We start from the raw sequence: 21,925 nt of genomic DNA, 5'->3' as shown, positions 1-21,925 counted from the left end.
TGCGGCTGAAAAGACGGTGTCTTTTTCTGTTGGGAGGGGACCTGAGGTAAAAAGGTGGATTTCCCGGCTGTTGCCGTGGCCACCAAATCCGATAGACCGACCCCAAATAATTCCTCCCCCTTATACGGCAATACTTCCATATGCCGTTTGGAATCCGCATCACCTGACCATTGTCACGTCCATAAACTTCTTCTGGCAGATATGGACATCGCACTTACTCTCGATGCCAGAGTGCAAATATCCCTCTGAGCATCTCGCATATAAAGAAAAGCATCCTTTAATTGCTCTAAAGTCAATAAAATACTGTCCCTATCTAGGGTATCAATATTTTCAGTCAGGGAATCCGACCAAACCACCCCAGCACTGCACATCCATGCAGAGGCGATGGCTGGTCGCAGTATAACACCAGTATGAGTGTATATACTTTTCAGGGTAGTTTCCAGCCTCCTATCCGCTGGATCCTTGAGGGCGGCCGTTTCAGGAGACGGTAACGCCACTTGTTTTGATAAGCGTGTGAGCGCCTTATCCACCCTAGGGGGTGTTTCCCAGCGCGCCCTAACCTCTGGCGGGAAAGGATATAATGCCAATAACTTCTTTGAAATTAGCAGTTTTCTATCGGGGTTAACCCACGCTTCATCACACACTTCATTCAATTCGTCTGATTCAGGAAAAACTACAGGTAGTTTTTTCAGACCCCACATAATACCCCTTTTTGTGGTACATGCAGTATCAGAGATATGCAAAGCCTCCTTCATTGCCGTGATCATATAACGTGTGGCCCTACTGGAAAATACGTTTGTTTCTTCACCGTCGACACTAGATTCGGTGATTGAGGTAAAGGGCGTTTTACAGCCCCTGACGGTGTCTGAGACGCCTGTACAGGTACTAACTGGTTTGCCGGCCGTCTCATGTTCACGTAATTCCATAAACAAAGCCATCCATTCCGGTGTCGACTCCCTAGGGGGTGACATCACCATTACCGGCAATTGCTCCGCCTCCACACCAACATCGTCCTCATACATGTCGACACACACGTACCGACACACAGCAGACACACAGGGAATGCTCTTATCGAAGACAGGACCCCACTAGCCCTTTGGGGAGACAGAGGGAGAGTTTGCCAGCACACACCCAAGCGCTATAAATATATAGGAACAACCCTATAGAAGTGTTGTCTCCCTTATAGCAGCTTAATATATATCAAAAAACGCCAAAAAAGTGCCCCCCCCCTCTCTGTTTTACCCTGTTTCTGTAGTGCAGTGCAGGGGAGAGTCCTGGGAGCCTTCCTCGCAGCGGAGCTGAGCAGGAAAATGGCGCTGTGTGCTGAGGAGATAGGCCCCGCCCCCTATTTCGGCGGGCTCTTCTCCGGAGTTTGTGAGACCTGGCAGGGGTTAAATACATCCATATAGCCCCAGGGGCTATATGCGATGTATTTTTTAGCCAGAACAAGGTATTCTCATTGCTGCCCAGGGCGCCCCCTGCAGCGCCCTGCACCCTCCGTGACCGTTGGTGTGAAGTGTGTGACAACAATGGCGCACAGCTGCAGTGCTGTGCGCTACCTCATGAAGACTGAAAAGTCTTCTGCCGCCGGTTTCTGGACCTCTTCACTTTTCGGCATCTGCAAGGGGGTCGGCGGCGCGGCTCCGGGACCGGACTCCATGGCTGGGCCTGTGTTCGATCCCTCTGGAGCTAATGGTGTCCAGTAGCCTAAGAAGCCAATCCATCCTGCACGCAGGTGAGTTCACTTCTTCTCCCCTAAGTCCCTCGTTGCAGTGAGCCTGTTGCCAGCAGGACTCACTGTAAAATAAAAAACCTAAAAACTTTTTCTAAGCAGCTCTTTAGGAGAGCCACCTAGATTGCACCCTGCTCGGACGGGCACAAAAACCTAACTGGGGCTTGGAGGAGGGTCATAGGGGGAGGAGCCAGTGCACACCACCTGATCCTAAAGCTTTATTTTTGTGCCCTGTCTCCTGCGGAGCCGCTAATCCCCATGGTCCTGACGGAGTCCCCAGCATCCACTAGGACGTCAGAGAGAAGCTTGTTATTACTTTTTAAATTGTACGATTCCATTTTTATATGTATGTGTGTGATTAAAAATTGTGAAAAACTATATCACACTATCAGCTCCTTTTTCTTTCTGTTTATTTCCATGAGAAAAAAAACTTTCTTTTTAGAGGTACTATACTTTGTCAAGGATTACCTCATAGGAGCAGCATTCTTAAAAGGAGTGAGTTATTACCTTCCTTTTTTATTTATTTTTTAGCCACTTGGGTGTGATTCTGATTATTTATATTAGAAATCACATATAATATAGTGGTTTATTGAAACACTATAGGCACAGAGCACTTTATATAAAAAATATTTTATATATTGGCACAAATAAGTCACAAGTCACTTTATAATATTAAGAGCATTTTGCTGACACAAATCTTCCCTCTCTGCCTATGTAAATTGTGTCGTAACACCTCGCTGAGGGTGTTCATACATGGAGTAAGAGGACAAGGGAAGACGACCAATTAAAGATACTACTACAGGCACAACTTGATCATATTTCTGGTCCGCATATATTATTTGTTATACACAGATGGAAGTTTCCACACCAAAGCACTGAAGGCGCAGAGACTTTATCCCTATTGAACATTTGTATTTATGACTCAGCGAAATATGAGTCAATAAGAAAGTCTATACTGCAGCCCCTACACTTGGGAGTGCTGTTTGGAATTGTCGTGAATGGTTATGCACGAATTTTGTTTGATTAATTTATTTATTGTAAACGTTTAGGTATTAAGCGCTCGTTATACACCTTTTTTGTGCACATATATATATATATATATATATATATAAGAGAGAGAGAGAGAGAGAGAGAGAGAAAGCGAGAGAGAGAGATCTATATCTATCACAGCGCGGGTACATAACCGGAGGCTATATCAGAATACTTGTACATTATATTCTGTAAACTACACACTTTTTCTCAACTAACGCCGTCTGTGTCAAGACATGTAGGATACTCATGTGAATGTAAATTCACGGCTCTGTATACAGGTGGCTTTACATGGGAGACTTTGCTTTGCAATACCAGAGACCAGCTACTGCTGCAAGATGGCGCCCAGTGTCTCTATGAGGGAATGAGGGAGAGTATGAGGCAGCTTAGGGCGGAAAATCTGCAAGGAGGTGTTGCCCTGGGCCAGGGAAGAGGCTACAGGTCAAGCGCCAGCTTACCTATGCTGGACTTCCACCTCAGGTACTAGCAAGCCTTATTAAATGGGGTGTTAGTACACCCGACCTGTACTCAGATGCCATGGTGGTCTAGTGGGGTCCTTGCTCGGTGGGTGTCAAAGCCAGCACCGCAACCCGTCTCCCTTGGTCGCGGTCGGAACGCGATTTAATGGCAGGTCCCACCTGGGGGACCCGCTTACCTCCTCTCTGTAGCAGCCATGCGAACCAAGAGAGCAGTCCGTGACTCTGGGGGGAATTCTGAGTTGATTGCTGCAGGAACTTTGTTAGCAGTTGGGCAAAACCATGTGCACTGTAGGGGATGCAGATATAACATGTGCAGAGAGTTAGATTTGGGTGGGTTATTTTATTTCTGTGCAGGGTAAATACTGGCTGCTTTATTTTTACACTGCAATTTAGATTGCAGATTGAACACACCACACCCAAATCTAACTCTCTCTGCACATGTTATATCTACCTCCCCTGCAGTGCACATGGTTTTGCCCAACTGCTAACAAAGTTCCTGCTGCGATCAACTCAGAATTACCCCCTCTGTGCCTAAGCAAAGACGTCTCCGCCGCAAGTGCCTGGGAACTGAGCCGCGGGAGTATTAGACGCCACTTGGGAGGTGATGGAGTTGCAGCGATGAAGTTTCACTCTGACATACAGCACTGACAGCCCAGAGAAGAAATCTTCTTAGAAAGCTTTTTCAGGGATGCCCAGTGCAGCCCTCCTGTTAGGTGACCTGCTGCTGCAGGCACCAACTCGAAACTGAGCTCTCAGTGCCTGGTGGCAGGGTTATAGAGGAGGCCCCAATCCATCCTGGGACAGCCTAAAGCTTTAGCCTGTTGGTGCCTCTGGATCAAGATCCACTCTGCACTCCAATGTTTTCCCTGTGGAAACCAATGTACCCTGCTGCAGAAATATACATTTATAGCAGATATGCAAAGAGTTTATTGCAGTTAAACATTTGACATGTTTTGCGATTAACCACCACTTTATCGCTAGTATATATTAAACAGTAAAAGTGATACAACAGAGGACGTCACAGTGAATACGAGTAACTATACAAACCATAAACAAAAAGAATTTTCTTAGTTACTTAATCTACAAATTCCAAGAAACTGGACTACATTTTGGTGACTTGGTCCCTGCACATATCATGCCTTGGGGGCAATAGAGGGCAAATACTATACTTAAGCTCCTCTTTGCTGTTTTGCTCGTGTCTTTTATATTTAGTTTGTTTAAATGCTTTGTCTGTTATCCAGTCTTGTTTCTTTTTTAGGTATATGGCCACAATTTGATGTCATTCTTGAGAAATAATTCCACATTTAGGAAAACTTAGTCTCAAGCTTATATACTGCATAAGCATAGAGGTTTGGCCCTCCCGTAAATGTTTTTGTAGGTGTGGCAATATCAAACTTACTTGGCACATCCAAACGCCATCAATCTGTATTTATTGTTTACAGCCACGCAAGTTCCATCAGCAACATCTTGAGCCCAAACCCCATGGATCTGCTGAAACAATTGTTTTACACAAAAAAAATGTTAGCTATTTGAAAATCTGTATTAATAGTTTGCAGCCAGCAGACGTTAGAAATCAGCAACAGACATTGGAGCTTTAGTAATCACAAAGAAAGCATGCTGGCTAGTTTCTCAAAGTATCTATTGTTCCAGCTGCTGCAGTAACACCACACTGTTGTTTTTGCATTATAAGAAAGCAATAGTGGATAGCGATATGCATTCATTATTTAGATCAGTGTAGGCCAAACAACTTGCTGCTGTGTAACAGAGTCACAATTGTTACTGGCATACAGTATGGAGATTTATTAAACATAAAAAACAAACAAAAACTATTGTCCAATATAAACAATGGATTGAGTCATTAAATTAATGGAACAATTTAAACACCACTCTCTCAAGTGACAGGACTGTGACAGCACTGTGCAAAGGAATATAATCTCACGTGCATGTAACACATATGGCCAGCTAGGGCTCTCCAAACAGTAAAATTCTATCACAAAATAGGCACTCTTTCTGGTGCAAATGGGAACTCTGTGACAGTATCTGTAACCAATGAGAATAAACCCGCAAATTACCAATTAAATGGGGAAAATATAGTGGAAATGGTATTTGAGGGTGTTCATTGATAGTAGATTTAGCAGCAATACACAATGTCAAATGGCAGCAGCAAAGGCAACTAAAGGTGTTAGCATGTATTAAAGGGAGAATTGAGACAAGGGATGAGTGTAATCCTGCCACTGTATAAATCATTGCTACGACCACATCTAGAGTACTGTGTACAGTTCTGGGCACCACACTATAAAAAAAGACATTAGAACTTGAAAAGGTTCAGAAGGGAGCTACCAAATTGATTAAGGGGTGTGAGACACTGGACTATGAGGAGAGGCTTTCTAGGTTAGATATGTTTACGTTAGAAATGAGACGACTAGGAGGAGATATGATTAATATTTACAAATATATAAAAGGGGCAATATGCAGAGCTATCATGTGAGTTGTTTACATAGAGACCTCTACACAAATCGCGTGGACACCCGCTAAGGCCTGAGGAGAGGAAATTTTGTACTCGGCGCAGGAAGGGATTCTTCACTGTAAGGGTAATATGAAGATGGAATTCACTGCCAGACAAGGTTGTAATGGTGGACTCAGTCAATGCGTTTAGAAATTGGTTAGATAAATTTCTAACAGAAAAAGATATCCGAGGATATAGCCTTTAACCAGAATATAATAGGGAATATAATATATTTCAGGTTGAACTCGATGGACTACTGGTCTTTTTTCAACCTCACCAACAATGTTACAACAAGATTAGTTTTCACTAAAATAAAATACATTGGCCCATTTTGCCACTGGGTTCTTACATCGGCTGTGAGGTGACTTGATACAGGAGTGATGAAACCAACGCGGCCATCATTGAACACTACAGCAAAACCATCAAGAGTGACACAGTACTCCATGTCCCGGACATGCACATCTCCAAAATCCAAGCATGAACCTGCTGGAAAAGAGCACAATGACACGAGTTACAGCCAGTACACCAATCAGAGGCTGCACGATTGTCATGTAAACTTTCATATAATTGAACATGAAAATGACTGGACATCTTCTGAAAAAGGCTAGTCTTCGGTTTTAACCACTTAACTGATGATTTATTTAGTCGAAAACCGCTCCGAAATTGTCGGGGTTTTTTTTTTTTATTAGTGAATTAGGTGAAGAACATGAATTTAACCCTCTCCCAAATGATTATAGTTAAAAAATAAATAAACATTTTTAAATAGGTTTTTCCCCAAACATCGATCGGGTGGCTTGGGAGGGTTCATTTACACTCCCCAGCAGCTGCCACTGTCTGCAGCCACTGGAGGAGGGGGGGTCCTGCCGTGCTGACCGTTCAGCAGTGATCGGCAGCACGGCAACCAGTGGGGGAGAGTGCAGGGAGGCAGAGGGACCTTCCGGTCCCTCTGACAGCAGCAGCGGAGGGTAGTTTATCCTCCTTGCCGCTGCTAACACATCCTGTGCGACCAGGTCAGATAGAGCACTTGCAGGCATGGTCGCATCTGATGCGACCATACCATCAAGTGGTTAATAAAGGCCAAGTGTAAAAATATTAAATGCATCAACTCCTTATATTTAGATACTAATGCACACTGTTTTGCCATTATGCACAGCTCTTGACAAAGCAAATGATGACCTTTGATTTGAACATCTCCTAACTATGTATTAGTCATGTCTTCCTTCTGCTGCTGAATCACGGTTACAGTGAGTGGGCCAGAAAAAAAGTGACAGTCAATAAGACTCAAAATATACACAACACAGATGCCCTATTACAACAAATTTAACTTCCTTGTTATGGACAGCGGGGTTTAAAAACAAATCTATGCATCCTGAGAATACAAAACCAAAACAATAATGCAATCACAAATCACTGTCCTATCAATGGCATGAGGATATGCTATTAAGATCCATAGGCTTATAATTAGTGAAAAATAATTTAACTTTTATTAATTCTATTTCAAGTCACACTAGCAATCAGATCAAGCAGTAAAGTTGTATGCAGGGTCAGGAGCCTATACATTAATAATCACAACTGATATTTTCCTTTCAAATGAAAATATCCCCGTTATGTACTAAAGTTAACTGGCAGGTTAAGAGGTACAGAGTTAAATCCAGACATATCAGAAGAGTCCTCCACATTTTTGCAAGACTCCCCCAGGGAATCTGACTGCACATGCACCCAGTGCCAGACAGAGGCTGCGGGATAGGAATAGAAACATCAGATTCTGGCGGAGGTTTTTCGACTGTCGGGTACTTTAACTGCATCCCGGAATATCCCTCTCCTGCGAGAATGCCTCCATACGCATAAAGCGGTTTATGCCATCTGAGCTTAGCGAAAACCAACAGGAAGCTTTGCATAGGGGTCAGATCATAGTCTCCATTGATAATCATTGGGAACTGCTATCTGCACTGATAGTTTTTTACAGGAGATTTCACAGAAATCTCCTACATTAGACTATTAGTACATAGCGGTGATAAATACATAAAATGATACAGAAGATGTAGTTTCTGCTTAATTTTATGATAAGCTTTCTTGAGACATTATCCCCAAACTGCCAATTGGAATTACATGTGCTGCCGAGAGTAGGAAAAGTGCTACTTGACTAAGGAGATATCACTGGACTTGAGCATAGAAGAGACTGTTACATTGTGTCCTATATTCTATTACAGCATGTGCCTTTAAATCACACTTGTCACTATACCTCTGGATGGCTGAAAGTCAACTGAAAACGGTATTGAAGCCAGGTTGATTGCTTTTCTGCCATTCGTCATGCTTTCCCAGTGAATGAGGTGAATTAGGCAATCTTCTGTGGCCACCAGCAGGTCTTCCATCATGGACTGGATGCTACAGAAAAGACATAAATCACACACTTATCCACACAGCCTTTTTCTGTACTAAAACCAACTAATTCATCCCTAAATGATCTCAATCTTAAAAAATAATACTGCAGTATGTAATAGAAGACTACTGTGTAAAATCACTAGATCGGTCAGTATTCATGGATGCTTGCAAATATGCAAACCATACCTTGTTATTGGAGCCTGTAAATCCAGAACTTTTTTGCTTTCCAAGTTTAATGCTGGAGCACATTGTTCCTCCTTGTAATGAGGTATTGTCTTTCCATGAGTACTTCCTCTGTAGCAGAAGAGAAAAAAAAAGGTAGGCGATCTCAGCTGAGTTCATATATTACTTCCAAATAAATAAAGCAAAATGTTATTTTTTTTGTTTCTTTTTTTCTTCAGTTAACTACCAAGATAAGGAATTCAGTCTCCAGCAATTTGGGGGGTATTCAATTAGTGCCGTTCATTCGACCAGTCGGAAAAAAAAAAGCACTTTTCGCCTGTTTTTAGGTCGAATTTACATTCGACCTATCCAATGCCCGTGACGTTTTTTCGGCTGGTCGAAAAACACGTGGATCAGCAAATTCGCTGCCGATCCACGTGTTTTGTCGGATTTGCAGGCTGTTTCGACAGTTTCTGGGTTCGTTTTCGCCCATGCCCATTTGACGAAAAAAAAAAAAAAACACACACAACGAAAAGGCATGGGCGGCAATAAATGCAAAAACGGGTGAAAATGCCTGAGATTGAATACACTGAGGTCGAATTAGTGCCGATATTCCGACTGTCTGAAAATTCAGTGCTAATCGAATATACCCCAATGTCTACGAAGTGCAGCTGAAACTCTGGCAAATCATGGATAGGAACATTGTAATTTCCAACAGAAGTATGTCAGGAAACGTGTGATGTTTCTGCTGTACAATTAATTAATTCTCTAGGATGTGAATTGCCACTAAGAATTTGATTCCCTCCCAAGTGTACTAAGCTCTAGTCTAACAGATGGTTGATACTGTTAATGAATACTGTCAACATCCTGGTCCTAAAAGCAAGAAGCACTCTAAAGACTATTCTACATTTGGTTTTTTGAATATTGCCAGGTTCAAAAGCATTAATTTGAACGGATAAATCTTTTTTTTTTTTTAATGAAACCTTTATAAAAAGTTATTTGCAATACTATTTTATTTGATGTATCAAGCAGTGAAAAGAGTTGAGAAGAGGACCAATGGATAAGTTTCCCATAGCAGCCAACAGCATACCTCCTAACTTTGTCTGGGCTGGAAGAGAGACAGTCAGCAAACACGGCCTCAGAATAATTGCCAAACCCCTGTTTTCGCAACTGTGGGAGCAAACCCTGCATTCTGTGAGCTGCTGGCCATGCCCCCAGTCCCTTTCTCTTGGTGAGTAGATGCTGCGAGTGCGTATTCACCGATTCAAGTGGCAGGGGGCCCCCCAACACTGCAGGACACTGCAGCCCCTTGGGTGGGACAGCGCCCAAAAAAACGTAACTAGTCCCACCAAAACTGCAACAGTTGGGAGGTATGTAATCAGCATCTACTGATACCATTTTTATAGAGTGCACTTAATTAATCCTTCCTCAAAGCTTATTGGTTGCTATGGGCAAATTCTCCGCTCAAACATAAACCCACTGCTTGAAACATAAAACTGTATGTGTTTAATTCTCCCAGCGACCTTAATTTAAAAAAACCAAAAAACAATCTAGCAAGCACCACAAAAATAGAACAAATTTGAAAATAAGAATTTACTCACCGGTAATTCTATTTCTCGTAGTCCGTAGTGGATGCTGGGTACTCCGTAAGGACCATGGGGAATAGACGGGCTCCGCAGGAGACTGGGCACTCTAAAAGAAAGATTAGGTACTATCTGGTGTGCACTGGCTCCTCCCTCTATGCCCCTCCTCCAGACCTCAGTTAGGGAAACTGTGCCCGGAAGAGCTGACACTACAAGGAAAGGATTTGGAATCCAGGGTAAGACTTATACCAGCCACACCAATCACACCGTACAACTCGTGATAACTATACCCAGTTAACAGTATGAATAACAACTGAGCCTCACTGAACAGATAGCTCATAACAATAACCCTTTAGTTAAGCAATAACTATATACAAGTATTGCAGACAATCCGCACTTGGGACGGACTCCCAGCATCCACTACGGACTACGAGAAATAGAATTACCGGTGAGTACATTCTTATTTTCTCTGACGTCCTAGTGGATGCTGGGTACTCCGTAAAGACCATGGGGATTATACCAAAGCTCCCAAACGGGCGGGAGAGTGCGGATGACTCTGCAGCACCGAATGAGCAAACTCAAGGTCCTCCTCAGCCAGGGTATCAAACTTGTAGAATTTTGCAAACGTGTTTGATCCCGACCAGGTAGCAGCTCGGCAAAGTTGTAAAGCCGAGACCCCTCGGGCAGCCGCCCAAGAAGAGCCCACCTTCCTCGTGGAATGGGCTTTGACTGATTTAGGATGCGGCAGTCCAGCCGCAGAATGTGCAAGTTGAATCGTGCAACAGATCCAGCGAGCAATAGTCTGCTTAGAAGCAGGAGCACCCAGCTTGTTGGGTGCATGCAGGATAAACAGCGAGTCAGTGTTTCTGACTCTAGCCGTCCTGGAAACATAGATTTTCAGGGCCCGGACTACGTCCAGCAACTTGGAAGCCTCCAAGTCCCGAGTAGCCGCAGGCACCACAATAGGTTGGTTCAAATGAAACGCTGATACCACCTTAGGGAGAAATTGGGGACGAGTCCTCAATTCTGCCCTGTCCATATGGAAGATCAGATAGTGGCTTTTACATGACAAAGCGGCCAATTCTGACACACGCCTAGCCGAAGCCAAGGCCAAAAGCATGACCACTTTCCACGTGAGATATTTCAACTCCACGGTCTGAAGTGGCTCAAACCAATGTGATTTTAGGAAATCCAACACAACGTTGAGATCCCAAGGTGCCACTGGGGGCACAAAAGGGGGCTGAATATGCAGCACTCCCTTAAAAAACGTCTGAACTTCAGGCAGTGAAGCCAGTTCTTTTTGAAAGAAAATAGACAGGGCCGAAATCTGGACTTTAATGGATCCCAATTTTAGGCCCATAGTCACTCCTGACTGTAGGAAGTGCAGAAATCGACCCAGCTGAAATTCTTCTGTTGGGGCCTTCATAGCCTCACACCAAGCAACATATTTTCGCCATATGCGGTGATAATGTTTTGCTGTCACATCCTTCCTAGCTTTTATCAGCGTAGGAATGACTTCAACCGGAATGCCCTTTTCCATCAGGATCCGGCGTTCAACCGCCATGCCGTCAAACGCAGCCGCGGTAGTTCTTGGAACAGACAGGGCCCCTGCTGCAGCAGGTCCTGTCTGAGAGGCAGAGGCCAAGGGTCCTCTGAGATCATTTCTTGTAGTTCCGGGTACCAAGTCCTTCTTGGCCAATCCGGAACGACGAGTATAGTTCTTACTCCTCTCTTTCTTATTATCCTCAGTACCTTTGGTATGAGAGGAAGAGGAGGGAACACATAAACCGACTGGTACACCCACGGTGTCACTAGAGCGTCCACAGCTATCGCCTGAGGGTCCCTTGACCTGGCGCAATATCTTTTTAGCTTTTTGTTGAGGCGGGACGCCATCATGTCCACCTGTGGCCTTTCCCAACGATTTACAATCAGCTGGAAGACTTCTGGATGAAGTCCCCACTCTCCCGGGTGGAGGTCGTGCCTGCTGAGGAAGTCTGCTTCCCAGTTGTCCACTCCCGGAATGAACACTGCTGACAGTGCTATCACATGATTTTCCGCCCATCGGAGAATCCTTGTGGCTTCTGCCATCGCCATCCTGCTTCTTGTGCCGCCCTGTCGGTTTACATGGGCGACCGCCGTGATGTTGTCTGACTGAATCAGCACCGGCTGAGTTTGAAGCAGGGGTCTTGCCTGACTTAGGGCATTGTAAATGGCCCTTAGTTCCAGAATATTTATGTGTAGGGAAGCTTCCTGACTCGACCAGTGTCCTTGGAAGTTTCTTCCCTGAGTGACTGCCCCCCAACCTCGGAGGCTTGCATCCGTGGTCACCAGGACCCAGTCCTGTATGCCGAATCTGCGGCCCTCAAGTAGATGAGCACTCTGCAGCCACCACAGCAGAGACACCCTAGCCCTCGGGGACAGGGTGATCAGCCGATGCATCTGAAGATGCGATCCGGACCACTTGTCTAACAGATCCCACTGAAAGATCCGTGCATGGAATCTGCCGAATGGAATTGCCTCGTAAGAAGCTACCATCTTTCCCAGGACTCGCGTGCAGTGATGCACCGACACCTGTTTTGGTTTTAGGAGGTCTCTGACCAGAGATGACAACTCCTTGGCCTTCTCCTCCGGGAGAAACACCTTCTTCTGTTCTGTGTCCAGAATCATACCCAGGAACAGCAGACGCGTCGTAGGAACCAGCTGCGACTTTGGGATATTCAGAATCCAGCCGTGCTGTTGTAGCACTTCCTGAGATAGTGCTACTCCGACCAGCAACTGCTCCCTGGACCTCACCTTTATAAGGAGATCGTCCAAGTACGGGATAATTATAATTCCCTTCATTCGAAGGAGTATCATAATTTCGGCCATTACTTTGGTAAATAACCTCGGTGCCGTGGACAGACCAAACGGCAACGTCTGGAATTGGTAATGGCAGTCCTGTACCACAAAACGGAGGTACACCTGGTGAGGTGGGTAAATTGGGACATGTAGGTAAGCATCCTTGATGTCCAGTGATACCATGTAATCCCCCTCTTCCAGGCTTGCAATAACCGCCCTGAGCGATTCCATTTTGAACTTGAACTTCCTTATATAAGTGTTCAAGGATTTCAAATTTAGAATGGGTCTCACCGAACCGTCTGGTTTCGGTACCACAAACATTGTGGAATAGTAACCCCGTCCCTGTTGAAGGAGGGGAACTTTTATTATCACCTGCTGGAGGTACAGCTTGTGAATTGCCGCCAGTACTACCTCCCTGTCCTGGGGAGTAGCTGGCAAGGCTGATTTGAGGTAACGGCGAGGGGGAGACGTCTCGAACTCCAGCTTGTATCCCTGAGATACCACTTGTAGAACCCAGAGATCCACCTGTGAGCTAACCCACTGGTCGCTGAAGTTCCGGAGACGGGCCCCCACCGTACCTGGCTCCACCAGAGGAGCCCCAGCGTCATGCGGTGGACTTAGTGGAAGCAGGGGAGAATTTTTTTCTTGGGAACTGGCTGTATGGTGCAGCTTTTTCCCTCTACCCCTGCCTCTGGGCAGAAAGGACGCGCCTTTAACCCGCTTGCCTTTCTGGGGCCGAAAGGACTGTACCTGATAATACGGTGCTTTCTTAGGCTGTGAGGGAACCGGAGGTAAAAATGTCGACTTCCCAGCTGTTGCTGTGGAAACGAGGTCCGAAAGACCATCCCCAAACAATTCCTCACCCTTATAAGGCAAAACCTCCATGTGCCTTTTAGAATCCGCATCACCTGTCCACTGCCGAGTCCATAATACTCTCCTGGCAGAAATAGACATTGCATTAATTCTAGATGCCAGCCGGCAAATATCCCTCTGTGCATCTCTCATATATAAGACGATGTCTTTAATATGCTCTATGGTTAGCAAAATCGTATCCCTGTCGAGGGTATCAATATTTTCTGACAGGGTATCGGACCAAGCTACTGCAGCACTACACATCCAAGCTGAAGCAATTGCAGGTCTCAGTATAGTACCTGAGTCTGTATATACAGACTTCAGGATAGCCTCCTGCTTTCTATCCGCAGGCTCCTTTAAGGCGGCCGTATCCTGAGACGGCAGCGCCACCTTTTTTGACAAGCGTGTGAGCGCCTTATCCACCCTCGGGGATGTCTCCCAACGTAACCTGTCCTCTGGCGGGAAAGGGTACGCCATCAGTAACTTTTTAGAAATCACTAGTTTCTTATCGGGGGAAGCCCACGCTTCTTCACACACTTCATTCAACTCATCTGATGGGGGAAAAACCACTGGTTGCTTTTTCTCCCCAAACATAATACCCTTTTTTGTGGTACCTGGGTTAATGTCAGAAATGTGCAACACATTTTTCATTGCCGTAATCATGCAACGGATGGCCCTAGTGGAATGTACATTAGTCTCGTCCTCGTCGACACTGGAGTCAGACTCTGTGTCGACATCTGTGTCTGCCATCTGAGGTAGCGGGCGTTTTTGAGCCCCTGATGGCCTTTGAGACGCCTGGGCAGGCACTGGCTGAGAAGCCGGCTGTCCCACAGCTGTTATGTCATCGAACCTTTTATGCAAGGAGTTGACACTGTCGTGTAAAACCTTCCACATATCCATCCACTCTGGTGTCGACCCCGCAGGGGGTGACATCACACTTATCGGCACCTGCTCCGCCTCCACATAAGCCTCCTCATCAAACATGTCGACACAGCCGTACCGACACACCGCACACACACAGGGAATGCTCTGACTGAGGACAGGACCCCACAAAGTCCTTTGGGGAGACAGAGAGAGTATGCCAGCACACACCACAGCGCTATATAATCAGGGATTTACACTAACACAAAGTGATTTTTCCCTATAGCTGCTTTACATATACAGTTTGCGCCTAAATTTAGTGCCCCCCCTCTCTTTTTTACCCTTTGAGCCTGGAGACTGCAGGGGAGAGCCTGGGGAGCTGTTTTCCAGCGGAGCTGTGAAGAGGAAATGGCGCCAGTGTGCTGAGGGAGATAGCCCCGCCCCCTTCTCGGCGGACTTCTCCCGCTCTTATATTTATATTATGGCGGGGGATTATGCACATATACAGTTTATTAGACTGTATTATGTGCTTTTTGCCATGTATGGTACTCTAATTGCAGCCCAGGGCGCCCCCCCCCCCCTCAGCGCCCTGCACCCATCAGTGACCGGAGTATGTGGTGTGCACAGGGAGCAATGGCGCACAGCTGCAGTGCTGTGCGCTACCTTAATGAAGACCGGAGTCTTCAGCCGCCGATTTCCAGGTTGTCTTCTTGCTTCTGGCTCTGCAAGGGGGACGGCGGCGCGGCTCCGGGACCGGACGACCGAGGCTGGGCCTGTGTTCGATCCCTCTGGAGCTAATGGTGTCCAGTAGCCTAGAAGCCCAAGCTAGCTGCAAGCAGGTAGGTTCGCTTCTCTCCCCTAAGTCCCTCGTAGCAGTGAGTCTGTTGCCAGCAGATCTCACTGAAAATAAAAAACCTAACAAATACTTTCTTTACTAGAAGCTCAGGAGAGCCCCTAGTGTGCAACCAGCTCGAGCCGGGCACAGATTCTAACTGAGGTCTGGAGGAGGGGCATAGAGGGAGGAGCCAGTGCACACCAGATAGTACCTAATCTTTCTTTTAGAGTGCCCAGTCTCCTGCGGAGCCCGTCTATTCCCCATGGTCCTTACGGAGTACCCAGCATCCACTAGGACGTCAGAGAAATAGTATTAATAAAGCACTGCATATGAATTGCCTCAACAGCATTTTAAAATTCTTGTAAAACGTGAACTTCTCATAGAATTTGAAAGTATCATAAAACTGTCTGTCACTGAGGATGGGCAGTCTAATGATGGAAATGGAAGTACACATCCCATTATTTCTTACAGCCAACACCTTGTCTCTGTTGGTACTGTATGATCGTAGGACATTGATGTGAGTTTTTTTGTATTTGTCCAATAAGCACAAAATTATAACCTACAGCAAGCCTCTTTACAGAAAACATGAACACTATCTTTACATTTGCCTTCTGGTTACCTAAGTATGGCTCTGGATGTACAGTCGGACACAAGAAAATGTACCATTTATATAGGTTTACTGGCTGATTCCAAATCCCTCATCAGCAAGTTTGTAGCCTTGGTAATGCATTAGAACTGCTGATGTGAACAGATAACAATGCAAGATAGAATTGTATTTAAAGTCTAAGTAAGTCTTGACTGACACCTTGGGATATAAAGGTCTGTTAATAAGATTACAGAGAAATATTACCTCAACACTTCTTAAGCATTTAGTTATTTATACGAGGATGGTTCACTAAGTAAGGTAAGAAGACCTCTCACATGTGCAATACTTTCTGTTTCATTGGGTTTGGTGCACTGTCTGTATTGGAAATGCTTAGCTGGCTGGATCGATCCAGAACATCTGTCCTGCAGTTTTCAAAGGCAGTGGACCAAACCCAAACCTGTTTCTATGACATGACGTTATTACTGTACACCTTGACAAGTTTGCGATGAATTACAGCAGCTGATGTGCCCTTTAGATGCAGAAATCGGATCACACTACACACCTCGATGTGTGACCATGTTTCCGCCTGCCCCGCCATCTTACAACTGATATTGGGACAGTATGACTGATATGTGGTGGAATCAAATAGCCGTGAGGGGAAGCAGTGGTCTATCTGCTCTGCCCTGGCAGGAAAATTGAATGAAATATTACACACATCATAGGTCTTGTTACCTTACTTATACCCCTTTCACCCCTGTACCCAGCTCCTTCCTGGGTGCGACCCACTTGAGACCGCTATATTCCCGGGTTGGTTACGTGAGCCGCAAAGTGTCCCGGAGGCGGAGCTTGGAGATCAGATGATTTCTAATCGCCGCCTGTTCCTATAAAGTGAACGGGTAAGCTGGGTCGCATCTACAGTGACCCAGGTTGAAGCCATGTACAACCGTGGTAGCTACCAGGGTTGAAACACCGGGTCGACCCGGATTATTTCCCCTGACCCCTTTCACGCGGCACAAAAACCCGGGTTGCTCCGCTTTCACGTGCAATAACCCGGTTAAAAGTGTCTGAATTGCTAAATGCTCAAACCGTAACATTCATTGCAATTTTTCCATTATGCTATGGAACAAGAGAAAATAAAACACACAGTATATGCAAAATGATTCAATATGAAATGAGAAAGTAGCCATCACAAATAAAAAAAAAACACAACTTTCATCATATTGAGACTGGAAAGATGCCTTAAATCAGTGGTTCCCAAACTTTTTTGAAACACGGCACCCAAGAATATCAGAATTTGTTTCTCGGTACCCCTAGGCCAAAAGTTTCTTATTAAGAAATTTAGAAAGAAATTATATTAAGTAAAGTGTGTTTATATGTCATCCTTAAAGGTGCCCACACACTTGTGCGATTTGGGCCGATTTAATCCGTTTTCGATGGATCGAGCCGAGAAATCGGATGAAAAGTGGCAAATCGCAGGTGTTTTACCTCCAATTCTGATCCGATGCTCGATCCCGTCCTCATCGGATCGGAGTCAGAGATCGCAAGGGCTGCACTATACATTTGTCGGAGCCTTGGCTGGGATTGAATACAATACATCATATGCACAAGAAGCACGTACGATGTATCGTATGTCATCCTAGCATCTGGGAAGCTGCTGGGGAGCTCAAAGGAATCCAATGCAACTTCGTCCCTCAGAGAAGTCGCATTAGTGAATGGGGACCTTAAGGTTCAGCTGTGTGGTGAGGGGGCAAGATTTGCTTATGTTTGTCCACATATTTTATGATTGACAGCTAACGGTACTGGTTTTGCCTATTACATTGCCATAAATAATTTGAATTGGTCCTGGATCACCAACCCAAGGCAGCCCTGCAAGTGTCCTGAGGCACCCCAGGGTGCTTAGGCACACAGTTTGAGAACCACTTCTTTAAACAAACTTTTTTCATTATTCCAGTAAAGCTGCCAATATAGCACAATGTTGAACAGGAATCCTTCAGATGTACAAAGTTAAGCCCCGTACGGGGGAGATGTGTGCTGAGCGATCTAGTACAGACCGCTCAGAACACCTCTCTCCCCCCGCTCAGCACAGCGCAATGTGTGCTGAGTGAGGAGGGGGCACTCACTTCACACAATGGTGAAGTGAGTGATCTACTACATTTGGCATGAATGCCAAATCTAGAGTCAACGATGCGCGGGGCCGCACATCGCTATCGCTATATTTCAGATTGCTTAGAATTTAATCTTGGATCTCTCCATGTGTACCCCCCTTTACTCCAGCAAGCAAAACAATTAAAGACATGATCATATCTCTGCACAGGTCGGTGACATGATCAGTATATTCAGTGAAAACATGGAGAGATAAGTGAAGCTGCAAAACAAAAGCTAAAATTTCCAGCAATAAGTCTGAATCCTGTTTTTGTTTAGCCATTTTAAGTGTACGGCTACACATAGCAGCCAAGCACATGGGTACCTATGCAGACACCCATACATGTGCGGCAGTTCCGCCACTGCCGGGTCCGACCGCAGCATGCTGCGGTTTGGCCGGACGGCAAGACAGCGGGATTTCAATGTATGTGTTCACACAGTGCGGCTGTACCACACTGTGTTACATTGAAATCCTGTGTGTGACTGGCCAGATCCTGTCCTGCAGCATCCCGCAGAACATGATCCGTGTGAACACAGAACCCCCCTCCCAGCCAAGCGGTCCCGTTCAGCGTACCGATCCGTCTGAAGGCTTAGTGCCTAAATTTGGACCCAGAACAGAATACTAATAATCCTTTGCTCACAGTAGGCTATGCAATAATGCACACACTGCATGGACATTAACAATACTGCTTTAGTGACTGCAATTCAAGCTCCTGAGAGCGCCTCACATAATTTGCAGTTTTGGATTGTGGAATTAAAGGAGAATTATCAGGTGGACTAAGTAAACCAACTGTAGAGAAGACCCATACTGGGAGAGCCATAAAAAGCACCTGAACATAGTAATATTATTAAACTTTATATAGCTCCAACCATACAAAGCTTTACAGAGGACATTTAAACTTCAGTCCCTGTCCTGTAAGCACTGTGATAATGAAAACTAGAGAGAATTCTACTTTAAACCTAAAGAATACAAAGTTCAATATGGGAATCACATCTAGCAGTCACAGCTTTACAAAAACGTTGAGTATTAGCCTCAAGCCCTCATCAAACAGCTTTCAATAAACTCAAGAAAACCAGAAATGTCCCATTATAAAAAGATTACTAAGTATAATCACTCAGGCCTATGGATGCACCAGTCTTCTGTTTCCTATCCTTTATTTACTACCATCTATACTCAATGATTCTGGATAATCAAGTTCTTTAAGCTTAAGCAGTAGTTTTTTGTTAGCTCTGAAAGCATGTGCACAGGAGTTTGCATATGCTCCCTATTCTTATGCGGATTTGCTCCAGGTACTCCAAAAATATATTAGTAGGTTAACAGGTTTCCAACAAAAATATAACTACAGTGTGTATGCAATAGGCAACATAGATTATAAGCTCCACTGGGGCAGGAACTGATGTGAATGGCCAAATATTCTCTGTAAAGCGCTGTGGAATATGCGTGCGCTATATAAATAACCTAACAATTAAAGAATACCAATAAGCATTTACTTTAACTACAGCAGATCAGCACATAATGATAGACTCTGCACTTGTTGGCTTTGCAATACCCTATGTGGCTCAATTACAGATGTATCCACTTACATCTATGCCTCCCTGCACGTTAAACAGCCCTTCTAATCACGCCATGACATGATGCGACTCTGTAGCGCAGAGCGTCTTTATGTGCAACTTTTCCATTAAAATGCGCCTTATTCACAAAATGATGCTAATATGACACACAAGCAGCTTATGCCGATTAAAATGTTACGTGGCATGCCTATATTCTGTGTGTGACCAGGGCTATATCTGCATACGAATTGGTACTTTAAAGTGTTTTCCTAGAAAATACTGAAATATACCATTTAGTATGCAGTTACAGCAGCAGATAGCAAAAAAAAAAAAAAAAAAAAAAAGACACCTGCCGCTAATGTAGTTGCACGGGACCTGTCAGCTCACTCACGCCAGGCATCTCCCGCTACGTGGCGTAAGAGGACAAGATGTAAGAGGACACATCTGTAAGTGCAAAATGTGCACTGAACCACATCAAGCAGCAATTCACTTATCGGTTTGAGAAGTTGCTAGAGCTTAATGCACAGTTTGCAACTATGGGGGTAATACCAAGTTGATCGCAGCAGGAATTTTTTTAGCAATTGGGCAAAACCATGTGCACTGCAGGGGAAGCAGATATAATGTGCAGAAAGAGTTAGATTTGGGTGGGTCATTTTGTTTCTGTGCCGGGTAAATACTGGCTGCTTTATTTTTACACTGCAATTTAGATTGCAGATTGAACACACCACACCCAAATCTAACTCTCTCTGTACATGTTATATCTGCCTCCCCTGCAGTGCACATGGTTTTGCCCAACTGCTAAAAAAAATTCCTGCTGCGATCAACTTGGAATTACCCCCTATATTTATTAATGAACCCTACTGTTTACAAATTTTACTTCATTAACATTTTTCATTCTAGGAGAATTTAAACCATCCAGCAGTACACTGGAAAAAGAAGGGGATGATGAGGAGTGGGGTGAACGCCTGTTTGCTTAGTAAAATCTGCACTGCATATGCCAACACGTGTGACGCTTCAAGCGCAAATCTGACATCAAAATAAATAGTAAAGTTCTGCTATGCTTATTGCCTGGCTGGACGCATGTATATGGGGTATAAATGCATGATGTAAACATATGCTACTGGTGCAGAGCTGGATATGTTTCATGTTGTCATCTCAGCATCCTATACAATAAAAGGCTAACACTGCTCCTCACCTCTGTGGGGGGGGGGGGGAGAGAATTAGTGTTTTGTGCAGGCACTAGCAATTCAAGTGCTGCTCCATTCAGGTGCGCACGGCGCCAGTGCCGACATTACGGTTATTTTATCATTTTGACGGGCTAGCCACTATTCTGGATAAGCGATATATACATTCAGCTTTTTAAAGCTTATTTCTTTACTGCATATGTAGCTAACTCAGCATCAGCCGCATAGAATGTATTTTCTGCCTTAGGTCACTGAACAATGCAAACAATGTTGTGTGCTTCTGTCAATATCTTGGATAGTCCCTTGTACTCAGTGTAAACTTATGTATGGGAAAGTTCTCAGGACACTTCTGCCTTTCTGGAAACTAGCATATTTCCCAAGTTGCTCTTTTTCCAGTTTGAATTGCTCTGACCTTTAAACAACAAGTATGTGTTGCCAGCAGAGGCAGGGAGGAATGCTCCCCCTGCACTGCCACATCAGCAGCTGCGCTCCAGCTCTACTTGTCTGATCGCTCACTCTGATCACTGCTCAGACGTCACACATTTCTAAAGGAAAATTACACAAACGCAAGTTATTTTTAAATGCAGCACATATATGAACTGCTGTCCTAGGTGGTAGATTCACCTGTATTAGTTATTCTTTGGATAGTACTAGAACACAGAATACACAGCACCCATTTATGCCACTTCCAAGCAGATGACTAAAGGGAGATTTACCAGGGACATGCAGTCAGGGGAGGCAAGGGATGCAGTGCCTCCCCTGTCTTCAATGATTAAATAATATAAAGAAAATACTTATGACACATGTTCTGTGTCATAAGTAATTTCTTTATATTATGCTATACATTTCAGAGCTTAAAAGTACTTTGGGAGGCACTGATAGCAGTGCCTCCCGTTTACAATTGGCACAGGCTAAAGCCAGTGGGCGGGGCAAAGCACTGGGCTGTAAAAGCCCATTAAAACCGAAGGGGAAAGCGGCACTTCTGCAAGTGCCTCGTTGACAGGGGAACCTGCCCCTGTCAGCGGATCCAGTGCTGGATCCGCTGGTCCAATCACCCATAAGCGGCGGGGAGCTGCTGCGTCTGTGAGGGAAAAAAAGAGACATTCTCCTCCTGGTGTTATCAGTCACTGTCTCCCCTTACCGTGCTGTGTATCATAACAACAGCAGCGCTGGCCACCCGCTTGCAATGTTTGCGGAAGTTCC

The 21,925-nt window shown here is 44.9% G+C and overlaps 1 protein-coding gene across 3 annotated transcripts in view; it reads right to left on the bottom strand.

Moving 5' to 3' along the window:
• Window positions 1-21,925, bottom strand: part of RIC1 (RIC1 homolog, RAB6A GEF complex partner 1) — a 268,206-nt gene that overhangs the window by 154,083 nt on the left and 92,198 nt on the right. Inside the window, exons 4-7 of one of the 3 annotated variants that reach the window (XM_063913985.1) lie at window positions 8,315-8,422; window positions 7,989-8,131; window positions 6,096-6,232; window positions 4,640-4,728 (exon numbers count right to left, since the gene is read on the bottom strand). In XM_063913985.1, coding sequence (XP_063770055.1) covers window positions 4,640-4,728; window positions 6,096-6,232; window positions 7,989-8,131; window positions 8,315-8,422 — 477 coding nt within the window. Of the gene's footprint in view, window positions 1-4,639; window positions 4,732-6,095; window positions 6,233-7,988; window positions 8,132-8,314; window positions 8,423-21,925 lie in introns of all 3 variants that reach the window. The other 2 variants (XM_063913986.1, XM_063913984.1) reach the window with 2 other exon arrangements.

This window comes from Pseudophryne corroboree, chromosome 1 (genome assembly GCF_028390025.1).
Source record: "Pseudophryne corroboree isolate aPseCor3 chromosome 1, aPseCor3.hap2, whole genome shotgun sequence".
Lineage (NCBI taxonomy): Eukaryota > Metazoa > Chordata > Amphibia > Anura > Myobatrachidae > Pseudophryne > Pseudophryne corroboree.
Note: the sequence above shows the minus strand (reverse complement) of the source record. Positions and strands in the feature narration are given on the sequence as shown.